The sequence below is a fragment of the Trichomycterus rosablanca genome, chromosome 10, assembly GCF_030014385.1.
Source record: "Trichomycterus rosablanca isolate fTriRos1 chromosome 10, fTriRos1.hap1, whole genome shotgun sequence".
Lineage (NCBI taxonomy): Eukaryota > Metazoa > Chordata > Actinopteri > Siluriformes > Trichomycteridae > Trichomycterus > Trichomycterus rosablanca.
In genome coordinates, this window is record NC_085997.1 from 396684 (window position 1) to 417784 (window position 21101).

The window sequence follows — 21101 nt, forward strand, 5'->3', positions numbered from 1 at the left end:
CATAAACTGTTTACTGGATCCTTTTTTACTTATTTATTTAACACAAATGTTCAGCAGGTAAAAACTGAACGATAAACAAACTGATTTTACTCTCACCAAAAATTAACTGTTTTTTTTTTTTTTTTTTATTAAATGTAAAGGTTGGGTGTTTATTTATTCACTTACACAGTAATAATAAACGGATGCTCTTCGGGTTTATTTATTACAGCAATTTACTGTATAAGGTGTAAGTGAAGGTTTTTTAAAAGCTTCAGTCCTGGAGGAATTCTGCATTTCAGATTCGATTAAGAATAATAAAGGACATGATAATTATGAGCTAACCCAGTCGTTTTGGTATAGTATAGGACATTTTAAACTTTATAGCACAGGCCTTCAGGATTGTGTTTTTTTTTATTAATAATAATAATAATAATATTAGTAATAATATCTGGTATAAGCTGTTTGTGAAGTGCAGTCTTGCACGTTTAATGTGATGTTTTTGCAGTAATGCTGTAGATTCAATAGGGGGCGACAAACCACCGGTTTAGTGTTTATATTAATATTTTAACATTCAAAATAGACGATATTTTTATAACTAAACTGGCAAAAATAAACAAACCTATTAGATTTTTACTCTATTTACTATATCTACTTTACTATATTTTACTGTATGTTTAAGTTTTGTTACCGAGCACGAATCAGTGAAGGTTTATAGACCTCTTAATACAGGTGCATCTCAAAAACACTTTTATTTGTTCTTTTGTGTTCATAATTGAATTCAAAATGCAGACTGTCAGATATTCTATGTTCATTACACGTAAAGTAACACATTTTAAGCTTCTTTGTTTTCTTATTTAATGTTGATTTGTATTATAATCTAAATTTGAGATGCACATGTCAGATGCACCTTTTTTGGCTGCGTTTATTTAAAATTCATTGCTTTTTAGGTCTATTAGGTTTAATTTTACACCACAAGCACAATTCGAGCACAAATCAGGAGCTCTCAGCTCAGGGCTTCCCTGGGGCTCTTCAACATCCAAATGAATACTAACACACTTATTAGTATGATAAAGTAGTACGCTAGACCTGGCTCATCTTTCATAAATACTAGTATAAAACAGAATGTGTGAACGAATAACCATGTAACTAGATTATAAATAAATAAATAAAATCTAAAGTAGCTCAATAAGGGCGTAAACTGACTGATTGTGTGTTGTTTATGACAAAAACATCCATCCATGTCGTCGTTTGTGCTGTCGGAGCAGTATGCATACTAGCGCACTAAACAGTACGCCGAGGTAGCACACAGGTCGTAGCGGTTGCTATGGTTACCGTGTCTCCATCACAGTGTAATCCACGCTGCGCACTATTTTCACATACTGTGTAGTAGGCTAGTATAGATTCTCACGTAGCCTTGCACTTTCTCACCACTCCGCCCCCCAGATTCTCCTCTTCTGTTCCTCTCCAGCATCCCATCATCACACACGGGAACAGGAGCTCCTCTCAGAGATGTCAAGCCCGTTTTCTGGGGGGCTTTGTCATTTTTTGGGACTGTTATAGAGGGAAGAATCGCACGGATGGGATCTGTGTGAGTGAGGTACGTGTTTGGCACCTTGAGCTCCTGATGTGTCAACAACGTGCATGCGTTTAGAATGGTGGTGGTGGTGGTGGGGGGGTGTTCGATTCCATTCTTTGTCTTGTTTTGCACCATGGTAATGTGCATCCTTGCTGTGATGTGCAGTTATTGATGCTGATCCTGTGCTCTGTTGCATGTGCAGTAGTTCTGTGCAGGCTGTTGTTTTTTGTGCATGCATTCTGCTGGTTGGATTGTATGAAACATGGATTGGTGATGGTGTTATGAATGATGGCACATGCCATGGTGCTACCCTCCCAGTGTCCGTATGGCTCTGTGCATCCCTGTGGTTTTGTTCCTCTGCCCTTATGCTCACAGATTCACTGATACTGGACTTTAATTTATGTGTAAATCTAATATGATCTTATTTTGTGCTGTTTATTTGTATTATTCAATACTCACATTTCTGATTTATGGTCCTTATTGCATAAATAATGAATTTTAGGTTCAAGCATGTGCATTAACAATAAGATTTGGAAATCAGACAAACTGATTCATCCTTTAATTACAAAGGAAGAGTCACATTTTCTTCTTTTATTTCAGAATAGAATTTACAGTGTCAGCGTTTTGGAATGAAAAATGTCCTTTATCCCCAATAAAAAATATTTTTGAGAAAAAGCCAGATGATTTACTATATTATTATTATTATTGTTGTTGTTGTTATTATTTTGCCTATTATTTTCATTAATATTTTTATTTTATTTTTCATTGTTATGATTATTATTAGTATTGGTATTATTATTATTTTATTATTATTTTATTTATTCTTATTATTATATTTATTATTATTATTATTATTATTTATTTCTGTTATTATTTTATTTATTTTTTATTCTTATTATTTTATTGTATTTATTTACTATTATTATTTATTCATTTATTATTATTATTCTTATTTTATTTATTTATTCTTATTATTTATTCTTATTATTATTTTATTGTATTTATTCTTATTCTTATTTTATTTATTATTATTATTTATTATTATAATTATTATTATTATTGCATTTATTTACTATTATTATTTATTCATTTAATATCATTACTTTTATTATTACCAGCCAGAGAAATCATCACTACCGTGACTGTCTGTATCATGCAGGGTGGTCAGGACTCAAGAACCAACATGGCAGCATAAAACAACTGCATGATTTATTCATGAAAAAGCATTTTAAGGAATATAGAGAACATCTTTCCTTTCTTGATACAGGCATCATAACACTGTCACGTTGTTTTTGCACTTGACAAATAGTCCGAAGGCAAAACACAGTAAAATTACACAGAATTATCTGTTTGAGAAAACAATACACGACTCTCTGCCTTTAATACTTTAATTTGATATGATGGAACAGATTCAAATCTGAACAAAATGAATCTCGTGTGTGTTTGTGAAGCGCAGGAATCTGTGAGGGGTCTGAAGTGTGATCTTGCATTTTTTTAACTCGTATCGTCCCCTCCACACTCTAGGTGGACTTGCTGTGAATACTCCATCCTAAACATCACTACCGGCAGGCGAGCGTCCGGACAGCAGCTCTATTCAGGCCTCGCTCTTCGTGGACATGGATAACCACCAGGCCCTGACAGACTCGCTGCTCGGCCCTCAGGACGGGGAGCCGTCGGCCGGTCAGACCCCGGGCCCCGTTACTGCTCAGCCGGCCGAGACGACCTGCTCGGCTCAGAGATCCGACTCGTTCCCCTGCCTGAAGCCCCTCTCTTTACCCCAGCAAAGCCAAGGAGAGGTGCAGCGGTCAGGAGAGGTCATGGTGGCCATCAAAGAGAAGACTGAGAACGGTAACGGTTTGTTCTGGTTTATTGGGGTTTGGGTTGTTTGAAATGCAGGAGCTTTTATATGAAGTGGTAATATTTACAATTCCTGACATCTCGCAAGAATTTATATGAAGCATGTTAGTGGGAATCTGTGCATCTTTATTCAAAACAGCATTTTCGAGGCCTGATTAACAGTGTTCCAATTCATCCCAAATGTCCGAAGGTGTTCCAAGGTTAAGATCAGGGATCTGTGCAGGCCACTGGAGTCTCTGTACACTAAACTCTTTAAACTGGGACTTTATGGACCCTGTTATAAACCCCACACAGACTATACAGAAAGGACCTTGTCCACCCAGTCCTGCTGGGGAATTGAACCCAGACTCTTCTCAGAACCTCAGTTTCACAAAATAATGCAAAATTTTGGGTTCCACGTTTCTTACAGCTGTGACAGTGACTCCTACTGGCTGGTTGAGGCGCTGGCACAAGTGGAGGAACAATACATGGTTAAAAAATGTTTTTTTGCGGCCAGCGAGGGCGACCTGCTGTGGGCGAAATTTGGCAGAGCACCCCGGAAAAGTTGAGCATAAATAAAGCGAGTGCAAAGAGCGAATCTTCTCCCATATTTAAAAATAAAACTCGCTTCAATCGAATGTTTGTGATGCTGTTACTGCAAAAACACTGCAGTGATGTCGGAACAGTAACCACGACTTACAGCCCAGTGTCAGTTCTGCACAATGCTCCGTGCTCTGGACCTTAATGCACCAACAATACACTGTTCCACGCATGACCGGCCACTGAGGGATTTCCTGAACCTGAAAGCTAAATGGACAGATGATTTATTTACAGAGGCTGCCGTGACGTCCTATAAATAACCCGCTATTCATTAAACGTGGTGGTTTGTGGTGAACAACCTCTCTGTGTGAGCATTACTTGTAGTGGCCTGACAGGCTGCTGAGCTGGACGTTTTCATTATTCAGGACGTGGAGGAGAAGCTCTTGACATGTTAGGTTCAGGAGAGAGAGAGAGTGAGGAGCAGGATTTATTTATGTGGGTGTCCACTTAATGTAATTAAAGTGCAGTTTCATTGTGTCACATAAATCTGTGGTTGAAATTAAGAACGAGAGGAATAAAGAGGACAGAGGTTAGACGGAGGATTAAAACGGGATTTTAAAATCACTCCAGTGCAGGTTTCTATCTGTGTAGGTTGAAGAACCTTCACGCTGAGTCAGGACAGACGTGGTGGCTTTTTTGCCGATGGTTTTAAATACCCGGTTTAGATCACATTTCCTTTCTGACGCTCCATCAGGATCAGTGCTGAATCCTGCTGATAACGCTCCTCTCTCTCCTGCAGGTCACGCCGTCTACTCGTCCTCAGAAGCTATAACGTCAGTGCCCAGGCGACACCACTCGGTGCCCCACGCTCACCCCCCTCGCTTTAACCGCACGCGGAAGGGTAGCAGGTCGAGCTCCATAGCTTACACGGCGTTCTCTCCCCGGCCCTCCATCTCCCGCCACTCCAGTTTGGCCACCAACCCGCCGCTCGACCGCTCCAAGCCCAAAGACTACCTCATCCTGGCCATCATCGCCTGCTTCTGCCCTGCCTGGCCCATCAACATCGTGGGATTCGTCTACTCCGTCATGGTGAGCAGAAATCCTGAATTTAATCCTGAATTTAATCCTGAATTTAATCCTGAATTTAATCCTGGATTTAACAGCTCGGCTGGTGCAGCGGTGAGGTATATTAGCTCAGTACTGCTGAGGTCCGAGTGGCTGAAACAACCGAGCTGTTGGGAGGTGAACAGTGCGCTCTCAGTGCAGGTCCCAAACCCAGACAGAAATAGGAGGACTGTGTCAGGAAGAGCATACGGTGTAAAAACTGAGTCTGGTAGTAATAATAATAACAATATAAATAATAATAATAATGATAATAACATAAAACTGATAATAATAATGATAACAATAGTAATAATAACAATAAATAATATTAATAACAATAATATTAATAACAACAACAACAACAATAATAATAATAATACATTTAACATTAATACTAGTAATAATATAATAAAGATATAATACAATATTAATAATAATTATAATATCAATGATAATAATAGTGATAATAATTATTAAAATAATAATAATAATAATAATAATAGCAATAATAATAATAATAATAATAATCATGAAGTTAAATTAAGTGCTTTTCAAACACCCATGGACGCTTTACATTAGAAAGCAAGTCAATAATGAAGAAGACAAAAACAATAAATGTAAGACTCTGTACGAACACAACTTCTGTCTGTACCCGTGCAGTCCCGGAACAGTCTGGAACAGGGGAACATCGATGGAGCCCGGCGGCTGGGTCGGGTCGCCAAACTCCTCTCTACCGTCTCAGTGGTCGGCGGGGTCATCATCATAGTGGCCTGTGTCGTCAATTTATCAAGTAAGTCTTCATTCAGGAACCTTCTCTAGGTCTCGTTTTATTTCACATCACACATGACAAAATGTTCCAACTTTTCCTTAAATGAGGTTATTAATTAATTACACATTTTAATTTTACATTGTGTGTTTATGCTATGTTATCTCCACACAGAAATAAAGTCGTTCTTTCTCTCTGGGTGTTTTTACAGTAAATGTGAAATCCTGAGTTGTGCTACTGCTCCTGCTGGAATTCAGCTCCACATCAGACCACCGACCCGGAAGACCACGACACTGTCTGTCTCACCGCCGCTCTGACGTAAAAACAGAATGCTTTGTTTATGGACACACACACACACACCTTGATTACGCTCTAATTAACAGGAGTGTTAATGCGAAGATGCGTTTAACCTAAAACACCACCATGAGAAATGGAGCAGAAATCCCCATGATGATATTATAGACGTCATTCTCAGCTTTCAGGGTCTGCAAGCAAAACATCGAGTAACAAAAGCTAGAATTTGATAGTGAGTCCGGGTATTCCTGCTGTGGATAGGACGAACAATTTAGTTTAGTAATATAAATCTCACTTTTTTTTGCTTAACAGGAGAGTTTAAACCTGAGAATGTTTGAATCACTGCTGAGTCTGAAGAACTGAAGGCAGTTCATGATTGAATATGGAAGTTGAACTAATTTTTATAGTCGGTATGGAGTACTATGTTTTGGATTGATGTGGTGACCTTTTTCATCATCATCATTGTTATTACCTGCCAAGCACCCACACAGACACGATTGGCTGTGCCTGAGGTGGGGAGGTGAAATGGGCTCTGCTCACGTATCGTAGTGTGTGACTCTCCAATCAGATGTGAGTGTAACGTGTTATTTTTGCAGGAATCATTTTAAGCTGCATGGTCATAATCTGATCGCCTCAGCTTATCAAACAACAAACGACCATAATTATTAAACTTCCTTAAATATTCTCCTTATTTTTGCATTAAAATTTGCTCGCTAAATAAAATAAGATGCAATAAGTTGCATAAAGGTTCTGGCTCTGAAACTGTTTTAAAAATAAACGTACAGTACATGTAGCCAATTTTGCTCAAGAATATGCAAGTATTTGAATTAATTCTTGGAAGGTTCGAGGACATGACGGCTGTGTGTATATCACAGGTTTTTGTATATAGACTTTATATACTGTGATCTTTTGTACTGAGAAGTATTGTAGGGTTTGAATAAACACTGTGTGAACTTATAAATATTTGTAAGTGGTTGAAGAACAATGAAACCTCATGATTTGTATTATGTTAAGTATTAGTTAGTTATTTCTGTACTTTCCATAGGAATAATGGTCTCTTGTGTAGTTAGTTGTGATATATATTCTACTCACAAACCAAATTACCATTATATAGCCATCCATCCAACTACAAATCCATTCAATCCATTTTTGAGTTGAATGGAATTACGGTAGCAAACTGTGGTATGATCTATACATGTAGTATTACACCTGAAGTATGTACAGGTTTTCTGACCCACTCTGTGTATGTGTGTGTTTATAGATAATGGTAATTTAGTTTATGAGTAGTTATTCACAATGCGGTAACAAATAATATCACTACATGAGTACTTTCTTTACATTGCTGTTAACTGACTGTATTTTTGCACTTGTGTGTATAACAGTTATACAATATATTACCGCTTTTAGTAAGACAGACACTTATTCTCTGTTGACTGTCTGTCCTAGGATGACGTGGTAGATTAGTTATTGCATTGTAGGTACTAGCATCTGACAAACGCTGCACTTATATTTGCATGTCCTTATTTTTAAGTCCTGCATATTATAGCCTTCGCAGTTTGTATCTTCCTGACAGATTAATGAAAATAAACTGTGTAAACAACGAACAGGCTTTGTGTTTTTCTTTCTTATTTATACATTATACAACTGTACTCATTGATTGGTTGCTGGAAAACCTTTCAGCTTCTGATTTTTAATAAACTCGACAGGAGGAAATGGTGATTAGTTGATGATTCTTTTATTTTAAAAAGCAGGAAAGATGAATTTCAGGATTTTTGGACTAAAGTATCACAAGTCGCCTCTAAATGTGGTGAGTAGAACCTTCGTTAATGTGCTACGTTTTGTTTCATCACAATTAAATCAATTAAGATTTAAATTTAGTGTGCTGTAGACACGATCCTGACTACCACTGTCATGCCCTCCTTTTTGGGGTCTGATGTTCCTCCTTTTTATGGTCTGATGTCCTTGTTTTGGGGTCTGATGATGTCCTCTTTTTTTGGGGGTCTGATGTTCCCCCTTTTTGGGGTCTGATGTCCTTGTTTTTGGGGTTATGGGAATGCCACCCTAGGCTAGAGGTGCATGAGACCAAAACAACACAGTCTTGCTGATTCTCATTTTAAAGAATGGTTTTAATTTAGCCTGTTCTGCCACAGATATTTGGTTCAATAAAGATTTGAGCTGATGACCTTTTGTTTTTATAATTTTCTGGTGAAGGGTAGAATTTATGGTTTTGTTTATTATGAGAACTCATTCTTAACTATACTGACATTCAGGAAAAGGCAAAATATTCCACATAAATCCATTTAACTGAGTTACAAACGTTATTTATCACAGTGCTAAAAACACTTATTGGCTAATGGCATCTTTTCACTTGGACAAAAAAAAACCTCCTTTTTAATGCTTTAAGTGCTTTTTATCAAATCAAACAACCACAGATTGACTATAAATTATTGTGATTAAGCAATACTCGAATTAAAATGCCGATAATTTAATAAAAAACGAGGTTTTTTTAGGAAACCGAAGCTAGCATTGGACGGAATACGGGTAGGAAAACTCCACCAAACACACCCGAAATTGCGCACGAATGAGCAGGAAGTGACGCAGGACGCGGCGCAGCTTTTAAATTTGTTTTCAACACGGAAGCTCGGAACATGTCAGTTCTGTTTCTGTTACTGAATAATATTATACTGTTATAATTACAGAGTTTAATCAGTAATAAACACGTAAGTTATTTATTTTTTTACCTTATAGTTTGAGTAAGAGTGATTGTACACTTAAACTGCTGCTGTATTTTATTTGCTGTAGTTAGGTGTGTTTACATGTGATCAGTGTTTCTCTAACAGATCAGTGATGTTTTATGTGATAATAAACTATACATGTTTATTATGTATAAATGTATATTAAAATCACTCTAATTAAGACCTATAAACAGAGTTAACATGCTAATTTTGACCTAGATGAAGTCTAAGCAGAAATAATAATGACTGATTTGTTTAAATGTGTGTTTTATAGGAGATCCTGCACCATGACATCTAAAGGAGCCAAAGAAACTTTAGTAAATAAACTCGGCTTTAAAAGCAGCAACTCCAAATCAGTGGAATCTGAACTAGAGAAGGTGAGGAAGGAAAATGTGCAGCTGAAGAAGTCTCTGGAGGAAATGTCAAAACGGATAGGAAAACCTCCACCGGTTCGTCCTGATTCTGATAAGGCCAAACTCCTGGAGGTGAGGATATTTCTTATATAATGTAAATGTTTGTTCCTGCACATGGAACACACACACACACACACACACACACACCTGAAAGAAATAAGTCTGCACAGATCGATAACACAGCCATGTCACAAATATTCAACCCCTACGGAATACTTTGTAGGACCTCAAGTTGGGTTCCTACATGATTAAACCATCAGGACTCAATAACCAGCCTCCAGTTGTTCAGCTGTGATGTGTTACTGTATATAAACACCACCCAAACATTCAAGTCTTTTCTCTATGGAGCTGCTCACAAACACAGACAGAGGAGATCATTTCATTGCACCAAAAACAGCAGGTATAAGCTATAAGAAGATCTCTGAGACCTTAGCGACGTCTAGAGACACCATTGGGGGTGTTATCCGGATGTTTTAATCTTTTGGGGTGCCAGCAGACCTGCCTGCCTGTGGGAGGAAACTCACATGGACTTAGGGAAAACACAAACTCCTCATAGAAAGGATTCCAGGGTATCGAACCCGTGACCTTCTACGTGTGAGGTGAACGCGCTACCCACTACGCCACCGTGCACATTATTTATATTTCACAGTTGATAACATGAAGGACGTCCTGATTCAATTCTAAGTATCATTACCAGGACTAATACAGGCCTTAAACGTTACATATTTAATTACATATATATTAATAAACAAGGCTGGTGTAGCCTAGTGGGTAAGGTACTGGACTAGTAATCTAAAGGTCGTGGGTTCAAACCCAATCACTGCCAGGTTGACACTCTTGAAATAACAAAAGCTCACAAGACTCAAAAATATTGAAATAACAAAAGCTCACAAGACTCCTGACCTCGTCCAGGCCGAGGGTTCTGACATGACCGTGTTCTCTGTTTTGTAATCACAGAGAATTCTGTCGCTGGAGACGCTGCGGGAGAAGAACGCCCAGCAGCTCCTGACGAGCGAGCAGGAGATCTCCACCCTGAGGCAGCAGCTCCGAGCGAAAGGTGGCGAGGCGGTGGCGTCGCTGCAGAACCAGCTGGAGCAGAAGAGACATGAGGCCGAGCAGAGAGAGAAACTCTTCCAGAACCTCTCGTGGGAGAGCGAGGACCTGAAAAACAAGCTGGTTACCATCACCGAGAGGTGTCAGGCACTGGAGAAACAGAACAGCACACAGGTCAGTGTGTGTGTGTGTGTGTGTGTGTGAGGGTTTGATAAAGTGTGTGAATTCATTATTAAAGGTCTTTTTTAATTCTTAGTTCTTATAACAGGAGGCATCACACAGGATCTCAATACTACAGATTTAAACCGGCTTTATTTAAGGTATATTTGGACCGTTTCATTTGATTTGTAGCTTTTCAGTGTTTATTTATCAAAATATGAACACAAAAAACAGACTTTAATTCATTAATAAACAACTGTATCAGGAAACAAAATTAGGCAGTGAACTAAATGAGGCACTTCACGAAATACATTCAAATATTGACAATAACCCAAGAACACATCAAGCAAGACGAGCGGACCAAGTCCTACACACAAAGTGCAGAATTTGTCTTACTGGAACGATGAAAAGGAGAAAATCGTCCAAACTCGGGTCACAATAAAGCACATCCTGATAGAATGCAGCAAATTTATCAAAGACTTCCTCGTCCAGGAGACGACACGAGCAACCCTAAACCTCCTGGTAGTAACACAATTTAAAAACAAAAATGTAAACAGACGAATAGAAACACGAAATGATAAAAACAAATAAATAAATAACAAATTATTTATAACTGTTTTATAACAAAAAGCAAATAGAACAATGCTGCATTTCTACACATTCTGGATTTCGAGGCTTAAATGCCTGGCTGGTGTTACAGCTACTGTTTAATAATCCCTTATGTTTAAGTGTCAGTGCAATTGTTAGCAGCAATTGTACATTTAAAAGTGTGTAAGGAGGTTTGGGAACTCAAACATACACAAATATGCAAACATAAGAGAAAAGAAGAGACTAGAGAGGATAGAATGTGGGATAGGGTAATAAAAATAGAAGAAAATTATATGTGTGTAAATATACATTTAAACACCATAAAGTGCAGATATGCATCGTTATCAAATGTAAACATTGCCAATATTTAAAACCGCTGTTTGTGTGTCGGTTTCTAGTGTGATTAAATTAATTTCTTTTCTTTTTTTGGCTGAATTGTATTTATTATACTTATTGTATAAGTTATTTTAGATCATTTAATCCGCTTTCTGCAGTTCCAGTTCAGGCCACTAGATGGCAGCGTTTGTTCAAACATATTTACACGCTTTATTCCAGCACGTCGCGGTCTGCTTTCTATTACCTACAGTGTGTTTTTTGTTATTTATCTTAAATACTTGCTTTTTTACTTAATTATTCTAATGCATCTCTTTATCTGAGTTTGAAAGACGTAACATTTTAATTAGTGACAGAAGTGAAAGGTTAAAAAGACTTTAAATAACGACAAAAAAGCTTTAGGTTCACATTACAGGACGATTGTTGGATGTTTTGACAGTGTCCATACCCATTCATTAATTCATTGTCTGTTTTACCACAGCTTTTTCCTGGTCAGGGTCACAGTGCGTCTGATTCATTGAGTGAAAGACAGGGAGTAGCAGTCACCAGTCCATCACAGGCACACACACACACACACACACACACACACACACACACACACACACAGCAACAACAGTCACTAACAGGTGTAATAAATCAATCATATACAGGAAATTATAAACTTCCAACTTTGCAGCAACAGTTTAGGGAGCCCTGAGCTCAGCCCCTCTCAACAGCTCTGGAATGAACTGGAACACAGACTGATCACTCAGTGCCCAGCTGTACAATACCAATGCTGACATCTTTTGTGTTACTGGACGGGCACAAATTCCCACACACAGACACACTTTAAAGATCACACAGAGGGTCGTTCTGTTTTAAAAGTGTTTGTTATGAAATTAGATGTCCGACAAGCTCACGCTCAGGCGTCCGAATACTTTTGGCCATCTAGTGTAGGCGCTGGACTGGTCCCTCAATTACTTAAAGTACATTCAGTCATAACTGTAAGGCACTCAGAATAAAAGTGTTGTTTAATGCTGTTAATGTAAATATAAACGTACTGAATCTCATCACTGATGTAAATTACAGGTTCCTGATGGTGAGATGGCAGCCGTCCAGGAGCAACTGCGTGATGTGAGTGCACAAACACACCGTCCTGTTTTATTGCATTTATTTATATATAAATGTTTTGATTGTAATGCTCAGACTGCCTGTGCTTGTTCTTGCTCCCCCTCCGTGCCACCTCCCCTCAGGCTCTGGAGAAGAACCAGCGCTGGCTTGTTTATGACGGGCAGAGAGAGGCCTACGTTCAGGGGCTGCTGGCAAGAACCGCCGAGCTCGAGCAGCAGCTAAACCAAACCCAGCAAGCACTGCAACAAGCGCACAAAGAAACCCATTCAGAACAGGGTAGGGAAAAAGTGTGTGTGTGTGTGTGTGTGTGTGTGTGTGTGTGTGTGTGTGTGTGTGTGCAGTGTTTTAAGTATTGTCTGCATTTATTTACATCTACAGCACTCAGCAGACTTACAATTGTGACTCAATACATGCTAAGCAATTGAGGGTTAAGGGCCTCGCTCAGGGGCCCAACAGTGGCAGCTTGGTCGTGCTGGGGCTTGAACCATTGACCTTCCGATCCCTAGTCCAGATCCTTAACCACAGAGCTACTTTACTTCTCTTAAAAGGGAGGGTCTGGGTTCGATTCCCTGTGCTGGGCAGCCAGGATTCTTTCTGTGTGGAGTTTTGCATGTTCTCTCTGTCTGTGTGGGTTTCCTTCCACAGTCATATGTGCAGTCAGGACAACTGGAGCTACTAGAAATTACCCTGTGTGTAAGAGTGTGTGTGTGTGTGTGTGTGTGTGTGTGTGTGTGTGTGTGTGTGTGTGTGTGCGTGCGTGTGTTAATGTATATATGTGTGTGTTTATGTGTGTGTGTGTGTGTGTGTGTGTTAATGTATATATGTGTGTGTTTATGTGTGTGTGTGTGTGTGCGCGTGTGTGTGTGTTAATGTATATATGTGTGTGTTTGTGTGTGTGTTTATGTGTGAGTGTGTGTGTGTTAATGTATATATGTGTGAGTGTGTGTGAGTGTGTGTGTGGTAATGTATATATGTGTGAGTGTGTGTGAGTGTGTGTGTGTGTTTGAGTGTGTGTGTGTGTGTGTGTGTGTGTGTGCGTGCTTGTGTGTGTGTGTGTGTGAGTATGTGTGTGTGTGTTTGAGTTTGAGTGTGTGCGTGTGTGTGTCCTGTGATGGACTGTACAACCTGTCCAGGGTGTTTCCTACCATTCACCCAGTGAATCAGACCCACTGTGACCCTGACCAGGATGAATCGGTGGTAAAACCAGCAGTGAATGAATAAATAAATAATTAAATGTTTGTATAAAATGTGTAATTAAAATAAATTAAATATTTTAATGTAACATTAATGATAAAGTAAAGAGACGTGGTGTCAGCAGGAGGGAAATGTTTACCCTGCGGCTGCAGCTTTTATTTAATGGAGGAAAGGTCATCATCCCGCGGGGCGACGACACGTCCACACTCGCCCGAGATCCTCCTCACACGAGCTGCACGCCTGCGCTCATACTGAACCAACTCCAAAAATATTTGTAGCTTTTCTTCATGTCCTTATAGAGCTCACTCATGCTGGAACAGGAAAGGACCTTCCCTAAACTGTTGCTGCAAAGTCAGAAGCCTATCAATCTCTTTATATGATTAATATATTTAAAACTGAGACGGGGCGTCCCAATACTTTTGTCCATACAGTGTGCTTGTCCCCCCCGATCTCTGAACGTGTCCCTGCGTCCTGTACACCAGACCAGTCCTCCACCGGCACACAGCGGGAGCAGCAGGAGCAGCTCCAGGCGGCTCAGAGGAAGCTGGAGGAGGAGCAGAGGAGGTCACGTGGCCTCCAGGACGAGCTGGATGAGCGTGTAAGGGAGGCGGTGAGAGCGCAGGAGGAGGCGCAGGAGGAGCGCAGGGTCGCCCGGGACGCTCTGGTTCAGGAGAGGAGGATGAACGCGGAGCGAGCAGCTCGACTGCAGAGCGAGCTGGAGGCGGCCGACGCCCGTCTGGAGGAGGAGAGGAAGAGAGCGGCCGAGTTACTGCTGCAGGTAAACACACACACACACACACACACACACGAGCAAAGTGTGTATCCAACACTGACTGAAACCATGTGGTCAGAAGTATGTGGACAGTCTTGTTCAACACATCAGGGGTGAAACTGCCCGACTTTCCACATGCTCTTGTGGAAAGAATTTCCTGAAACGTAGAGACTGTTATGGCTGCAAAGGAGGCCCAACATTGTATTCATGTCTGTGGTTTTTGGATGGGATATCCAAAAAAATCATAGTCCACATACTTTTAGTATCATCAATCAATTTATTATTACTTTTTTTATTATCATTATCATCATTATTATACTATTGTTATATTATTCTTTTTTATTTTTATTTAATAATTTTATGTGGTCATTTTTATAATAATAATAATTATTATTATTATTACTATTATTATTATTATCATTTCTATTATTATTATCAATATTTCTATTTTCGTTATTATTTCTAGTACTATTATTATTATTATTTCTATTATTATTATTTCTATTATTATTATTTCTGTTATTATTATTAATAATATTTCTATTATTATTATTAATATTTCTATTATTAATAATATTTCTATTATTATTAATATTTCAATTATTATTATTTCTATTATTATTATTATTATTATTTCTATTATTATTATTATTATTTCTATTATTATTATTATTATTTCTATTATTATTAATATTTCTATTATTATTATTTCTATTATTATTATTATTAATAATATTTCTATTTTTTTTTTTTTTTTTTTATATATATATAATTATTATTATTTTTATATAATTTCTAATATTTTTATTAATAATAATAATAATAATAATTTAATTTGTGTTATAGTTATTATTAAATATTTATTATTATTTTTATTATTGTAATGAATTATTATTGTGAGTGTTATTTACACCTGTAACCTTCGGTTCCTCTGACAGGTGAACCTGCTGCAGAAATCCTTACTGAGGCAGCACGAGGATCAGAGCAGGATCAGCGTTTTGGAGCAGCAGGTTCAGGATTTTAGGTTCTGATCACATTTATTAATGATCATTAGATTAATTAGCGTTTATATTAAAGCTCCTCCCGTGTGGTCGTGCAGGTTCAGCTCTCGGTTAAAGACTCTGAGGACGAGCGGCTGGAGCGGCAGGGTCTGCAGCAGCAGCTCCACAAGGTGCTGAAGGAGCTACGCAAGGCTCGGGATCAGATCACGCGGCTGGAGGCGGCGGTAAGTCCTCGCTATGCTAACGTCAGGGGGGCATGTGTAGTTCATTCACTTCGGCTTTGACCTCCCGCCTCCTCAGACACAGCCAATCGTGTCTGTGTGTAGATGCCAGGCTGGCATATTTTATAATTATTAATCTTTTAAAAGTAATTGTAATATAACAGTAATAACATTATTATAATATTATTATTATTATTACTTAGTTATTATTATTATATTATTATTTTTACTTAATTATTATTATTATTATTATTATTTATTATTATTTTATTTATTACTATGATTATTATTATTTTATTTATTATTATTTTTATTTATTATTATTTTATTTATTATTATTATTATTATTTTATTTATTATTATTATTATTTTATTTATTATTATTATTATTGGTTGGTCTTTTCAGAAGCAGCCCAGAGAGAGTCGCTTCTCTGAGCCGAGCTCGTATAACAGGCTGGATCTGGATCAGATGAGCATCCGTGAGCACATCCTGAACCACACATCGTCACCGGTGAGGGGCTCCGGCACCCTGGACGAGAGTCTGCTGGAGTGTCCCAACTGCAGGACCTCGTACCCGACCAGCCAGCACAGAGAGCTCCTCGCTCACCTGGACTACTGCTTTAACTAGCTCCGCCCCGACACGGGAGGGGCCCCTGGGGGCCACAGGGAGGGGAGGGTCTCCGCATATTGAGTCAGAATTAGAATCTTATTTTTATAGTTTTATTTTGAATAGAATTTTCAGTATTTGTTGATTATTTTTATTATTATTATTGGTGAAATTTCTGGTGTGTTGGATTTGTTTTTATTTTATAATATTTTTAAAGGTTTTATCGGCGTTTCATTGATGTGCATATTTAAAAAAAAAAAAAAAAAAGATTTTTAATTTATGCTGGTTGTAGCAGGTTTATTCTCTCGGGGTGGCATTTTGATTTATACTCATTTATACTCATTTATACTCATTTATACTCATTTATACTCTACACACTCCGACAATAAACCCCGATCATGTTTACGTTTGTGATTTTTGTTATTTCCTGCATGTTGTTAATATCATTATACTATATTATTCTATACTGGTGCCTCATGTAAGTGCGTGCAAATCGAGCAATTATCCCTTTAATGACCTGCTGAACCATTTGAGAATCGTCCACCAACCAAAAATATCCAGCCAACAGCGCCCCGTGAGCAGCGTCCTGTGCCCACTGATGAAGGTCTAGAAGATGAGCGACTCAAACAGCAGCAATAGATGAGCGATCGTCTCTGACTTTACATCTACAAGGTGGACCGACTAGGTAGGAGCGTCTAATAGAGTGGACAGTGAGTGGACACGGTGTTTAAAAACTCCAGCAGCACTGCTGTGTCTGATCCACTCATACCAGCACAACACACACTAACACACCAGCACCATGTCAGTGTCACTGCAGTGCTGAAAATCATCCACCACCTAAATAATACCTGCTCTGTGGGGGTCCTGACCATTGTAGAACAGGGTGAAAGGGGGTAACAAAGTATGCAGAGAAACAGATGGACTACAGTCAGTAATTGTGGAACTACAAAGTGCTTCTATATGGTAAGTGGAGCTGATAACATGGACAGTGGGTGTAGAAACAAGGAGGTGGTTTTAATGTTAATCATGTTTGGGTCAAATCTGCTGTGGTTTTAATAAAACAGCTTTTCTAACCGTTATGTCAACTAAGAACTACTGTGTGCACTAGTGAATAAAATATTAATAGTTTGTTGTTGGTGTAGCTCCAAGGAACTAAAAAAAGGAAAGAAATCATTTTTAATCGTTATTTTCTGGGTGAGACCATTACAGGGTTAAAAGTAAGGTATTATTTCTCAGTCCTGGCGTGTGTGTGTGGAGTGTTTATTTGTTTTCAGGATGCGTCACAGGAGCGGTGTTTATTATATCTCTGGTTCAGCTGTTTTATATAAAGACGTGGTTGTTTTGCACCACGAGTTCAGTGAAGGAAGGAAAAATGAGCTGCTGGGTTCCAAATCCATTTTACTCTCGGCGCTTTTCCACTGCAGAACTGGTTCCCTGGTCCCGTAATCTTGCTGCTCTGGAACCAACGAACCTCTAAGATTGTTTTAATGACCCCCATTTTGTCCATGATATTGAACTGTAGACGTTGTAGTCAATTTGTCCTCACTGCTGAGGATCCCTGCTTACGTTCAAGGAGGGGATATGCTGCTCACGCCTCCTCCGACTAGTGGACCTCTTCTTTTCACCCGTGCTTTCTACTCAGACACCTGCTAATCAGGCCTATCCCCTTAGTCTGGTCTTTTCCCATCCAGCAGACACGGTGGCCAATTATTGTCAGCTGCAGGCACTGCCAATCGTGCCCGCTAGATGGCGCCGAGCTGACCGGTGGCAGAGCGGAGCGGAATTAAATAAACTTCATTAATAAAAATGGTTGTAATCTGCTCGCACTGTGGTTTACAATGTGTAACGTAAAGCCTCCACAAGGGGGCGCTCATGTACAAGTAAATTTTTTAAAGCACCTGCTATTATTTGTGTCTGCGACTCACTTGTTATTTGTTTTGGCTCACTTGTTTCAAAAACCACGCTCTAACACAATATTCATAAACAAACATAATCAGGCTCTCAAACCTGTGGAAACGGGATCTGATCTTAAAAGGTTTGCTAGTTTGCAGTAACCTGCACCAGCATGGTGCTTTTTTGCTTTATTTCATTAATGAAAAGGGTGGTAATCTGGTCACACTGTGGTTTACAAAGTGTAACGTAAAGCCTCCACAAGGGGGCGCCCGTGGACAAGTTCATTTTTTAAGTGCCTGTTAAAATTTGTTTATTTCATTAGCATTATGTCTGCCTCACGACCCACCCAAACCACTCAAAGCGGTGGAGACGCGGGTCCGGCACCAGCACCGGTGCTGTTCTGGGTCACCAAAAACCCGTTCGCACCCGTCCGAGTTCTACTGACCTTCTAGAACCAGAAACAAGAAACAAGACCTAAAGGTTCTCAGTAAGAGCACTTTATTTGAAAAAAAAAAAACATTCAGGTACATTAAAATGTCATCATACAATGTTATGATTTTGTTTAAGCTAAATACTGGATTACATTCGGAGGACTTTATTTTATTTACATTTGTTCAGACGTGTTTACGTCGTGGCGGCTCGGTAAACACGGCAGCTTTAAGCGTCGCAGAAACCTGTCGATAAAAAACAAAACATAATTAAGCTCATAATTATCATCATCATCATCTCACGTCTCATTCTGATCATCTGTACTGAAGTTAAACCCTCTCACCGTTATGTGCGACCCGTCTGTATTTGCCGTGGAGGCACAGCTCCTGCTTCCTCTGCGTGACCGTCCTGACGTCCTCGGGCCTCAGGCCGCCCGGGTGCCGGGAGAAGATGAAGGAGTAGCCGTCCAGGCAGGTGCCGTCCACGTCCAGCTCCCTGCAGGCGTAGTGCACGGCGTAGTTGTCGTAGTCCGTGTCCACGATCCAGTGGTCGTCGTCTGGTGGGAGAGGACGCCAGGAGAAATGGTTTAGCGGATCTGGTCCTCGGTTTAGGTACAAGATTAGTAATCAAAAGGTTACTGGTTCAAGCCCCACCACTGCCCTTGAGCAAGGCCCTTAACCCTTGATTGCTTAGACTGTGCACTGTCACAGTACTGGAAATCACTTTGGATAAGCGTCTGCTAAGTGCCAAAAATGTAAATGTAAATACCAGATTCGGCAAAATTTTTACCCCGGATGCCCTTCATATTTTCTATCCGGACGTGGGACCTGCACTAAGAGCGCACTGAGATGTTCGAGTGTGCCTCCCAATGGCAAGGCTGTTCCCAATCATCTCCACATCCATGCAAACACCCAACCCACTAATAGCACCACTGAGATTCGATTCCTGGACCCTCAGATCTAAGTAAGCGGTGGTGGCGGTGTGCTTTACTGCTGCACCACCCAAGCGCCCGAAGACTCCATCAAACCCCGTCATCCAAAAACAATCACGTACTACAGCTTCAAACGTCCTCGCTGAATATTTTAAATCATTTAAGCAGCTCTAGTTTGACTCACATCCGCTCTGCAGGTAGGAAGCGGCGCCCCAGTACTTCAGTTTGGACTTGGCCGGGTCTGCGGTCTCATCGAACGAGGCGAACATGTGGGCGCACATCTCCCAGTTACTAAACATCAAAGGAATAACAACAGAATCAGGTTAGACGGTCGTGTACGTCGAAAATAAGAAAGAGCGAACAGTTAGAACTTGCTTGAGGATGACGACCCTGCCGACGGCGCTGGCCGTCATCCTGCCGTCCGGCTCCACCTTGTACGTGGCGACCACGTTATCCAGAAGGAACAGCCCGCTCGGGTCTTTCTTTGCCACGGCGTACCACTTTCCCTGGAACTGCCAGACGAAATGAAATATTAAACCCATGCACGTGAGATTAATACAAAATAAACTATATAAAGAGAGAGAGAGGCGTGGTCACTTACTCTGTACTTGTCGAAGTTCTCCTTGACCGGGATGTCGCTGACCCTACAGTCCTGAGCCCAGCCGGCGGCCAGGACGCACAGAGCTACGACCAGTCTCAGCATGATGCTTCCTGCAGGATCTGCAAACAAAGCAAAGTGGACGATCAGTTCTGAGTGGCTTCACAGATGTTCTCCAGATGTTAAACCAGGAGCACAGGCCGTACCTCTCCAGGCGAATCAGGCGAGCTTATATAGCGGACGCTTTCGCAATCCCACCCTCCAGTCCTGCATCTTCTTCATTGGTCAGAACTTCTGCACAAGCACGAGGGCTTTCGTTTCGCTCCTCCTATAAACTCTTATATAACCACGTTACAAAACCCCACAGGTACTAAAACATCTGGAACAGTGTAAACATCAATCACGCTGCTGGCCAAGGGTTCTGTTTTTCTTTCCCCTGTGTTACTTAACTCTGATTCAGAGGTGTCAGAGGGGACAGCCTGTACCCGGCCTGAAAAACAGCTTTCCAGATCCTTCAGGTCAGATATACAGGTCAGAAATATACCAGTGATCCTCAAAAACTCAATTTATTAAGAATTAAAAACAAACTCCACTTTTCGTCGCCTTCTGATGCATTTTTCCAGCGTCGTACCGACTTGTGTTTACCAACACAATGTGTTTGTGGTTGAGCTCGTAGCCACTGATGCGCCGGTGCTTTCGCACATGAAAATCTTCTTCCCCCTAAAGCTTCTTTCCGCCTCCAAAAAGGTGGAAATCAGATGGAGCTAAATGGAAGTCCTCACTTAAGTCAAATCAATGTTATTTGTATAGCACTTTTTACAATAGACATCGTCTCAAAGTAACTTTTCTTAAAGCATCCAAGACAGAGAGACCAAAAACCTAGCGAGGCGACAGTAGCAGAAAAAAAAAACCTTAAAATGACAGGAAGACCCCTTGAGAGGAACCAGACTCAGCAGGGACCCCCGTCCT

General features: G+C 39.9%; 3 protein-coding genes across 4 annotated transcripts; 2 read left to right on the forward strand and 1 right to left on the reverse strand.

Annotated features, from left to right (window-relative positions):
* The first annotated feature begins 3344 nt into the window (after window positions 1-3344).
* Window positions 3345-6744, forward strand: prrt2 (proline-rich transmembrane protein 2). The gene is made up of 4 exons (XM_063003454.1): window positions 3345-3403; window positions 4731-5020; window positions 5696-5825; window positions 6013-6744. Exons 1-4 carry the CDS (start codon window positions 3373-3375, stop codon window positions 6027-6029), a joined length of 468 nt encoding a protein of 155 aa, XP_062859524.1. The 5' UTR covers window positions 3345-3372; the 3' UTR covers window positions 6030-6744.
* Window positions 6745-8726: 1982 nt separating this feature from the next.
* On the forward strand, window positions 8727-16686 carry cep55l (centrosomal protein 55 like). Of its 2 annotated transcripts, XM_063003455.1 has the most exons (9): window positions 8727-8815; window positions 9105-9315; window positions 10201-10470; window positions 12445-12489; window positions 12609-12762; window positions 14112-14458; window positions 15391-15462; window positions 15552-15677; window positions 16081-16686. In XM_063003455.1, exons 2-9 carry the CDS (start codon window positions 9118-9120, stop codon window positions 16300-16302), a joined length of 1434 nt encoding a protein of 477 aa, XP_062859525.1. In that variant the 5' UTR covers window positions 8727-8815; window positions 9105-9117; the 3' UTR covers window positions 16303-16686. The 2 variants fall into 2 exon arrangements, with proteins under 2 accessions (XP_062859525.1, XP_062859526.1); XM_063003456.1 differs by lacking the exon at window positions 8727-8815 and having other exon boundaries at window positions 14163-14458.
* Window positions 16687-18655: 1969 nt separating this feature from the next.
* Window positions 18656-20330, reverse strand: rbp4 (retinol binding protein 4, plasma). The gene is made up of 5 exons (XM_063002624.1): window positions 20136-20330; window positions 19910-20046; window positions 19719-19825; window positions 18947-19159; window positions 18656-18848 (listed from the first exon to the last, which is right to left on the reverse strand). Exons 1-5 carry the CDS (start codon window positions 20235-20237, stop codon window positions 18832-18834), a joined length of 576 nt encoding a protein of 191 aa, XP_062858694.1. The 5' UTR covers window positions 20238-20330; the 3' UTR covers window positions 18656-18831.
* Between the last annotated feature and the right edge of the window lie 771 nt (window positions 20331-21101).

Coding starts and splice junctions, on each gene's coding strand:
- prrt2 (XM_063003454.1), top strand. CDS start 3,373: ATGGTGGCCATCAAAGAGAAGACTGAGAACG. Junction 3,404..4,730: donor CAAAGAGAAGACTGAGAACG/GTAACGGTTTGT, acceptor TCTCTCCTGCAG/GTCACGCCGTCTACTCGTCC. Junction 5,021..5,695: donor GATTCGTCTACTCCGTCATG/GTGAGCAGAAAT, acceptor GTACCCGTGCAG/TCCCGGAACAGTCTGGAACA.
- cep55l (XM_063003455.1), top strand. CDS start 9,118: ATGACATCTAAAGGAGCCAAAGAAACTTTAGTAAATAAACTCGGCTTT. Junction 12,490..12,608: donor TCCAGGAGCAACTGCGTGAT/GTGAGTGCACAA, acceptor ACCTCCCCTCAG/GCTCTGGAGAAGAACCAGCG. Junction 12,763..14,111: donor AGAAACCCATTCAGAACAGG/GTAGGGAAAAAG, acceptor TTGTCCATACAG/TGTGCTTGTCCCCCCCGATC.
- rbp4 (XM_063002624.1), bottom strand. CDS start 20,237: ATGCTGAGACTGGTCGTAGCTCTGTGCGTCCTGGCCGCCGGCTGGGCT. Junction 19,826..19,909: donor GGCAGGGTCGTCATCCTCAA/GCAAGTTCTAAC, acceptor TTTGATGTTTAG/TAACTGGGAGATGTGCGCCC. Junction 19,160..19,718: donor TTCCTACCTGCAGAGCGGAT/GTGAGTCAAACT, acceptor CTCTCCCACCAG/ACGACGACCACTGGATCGTG.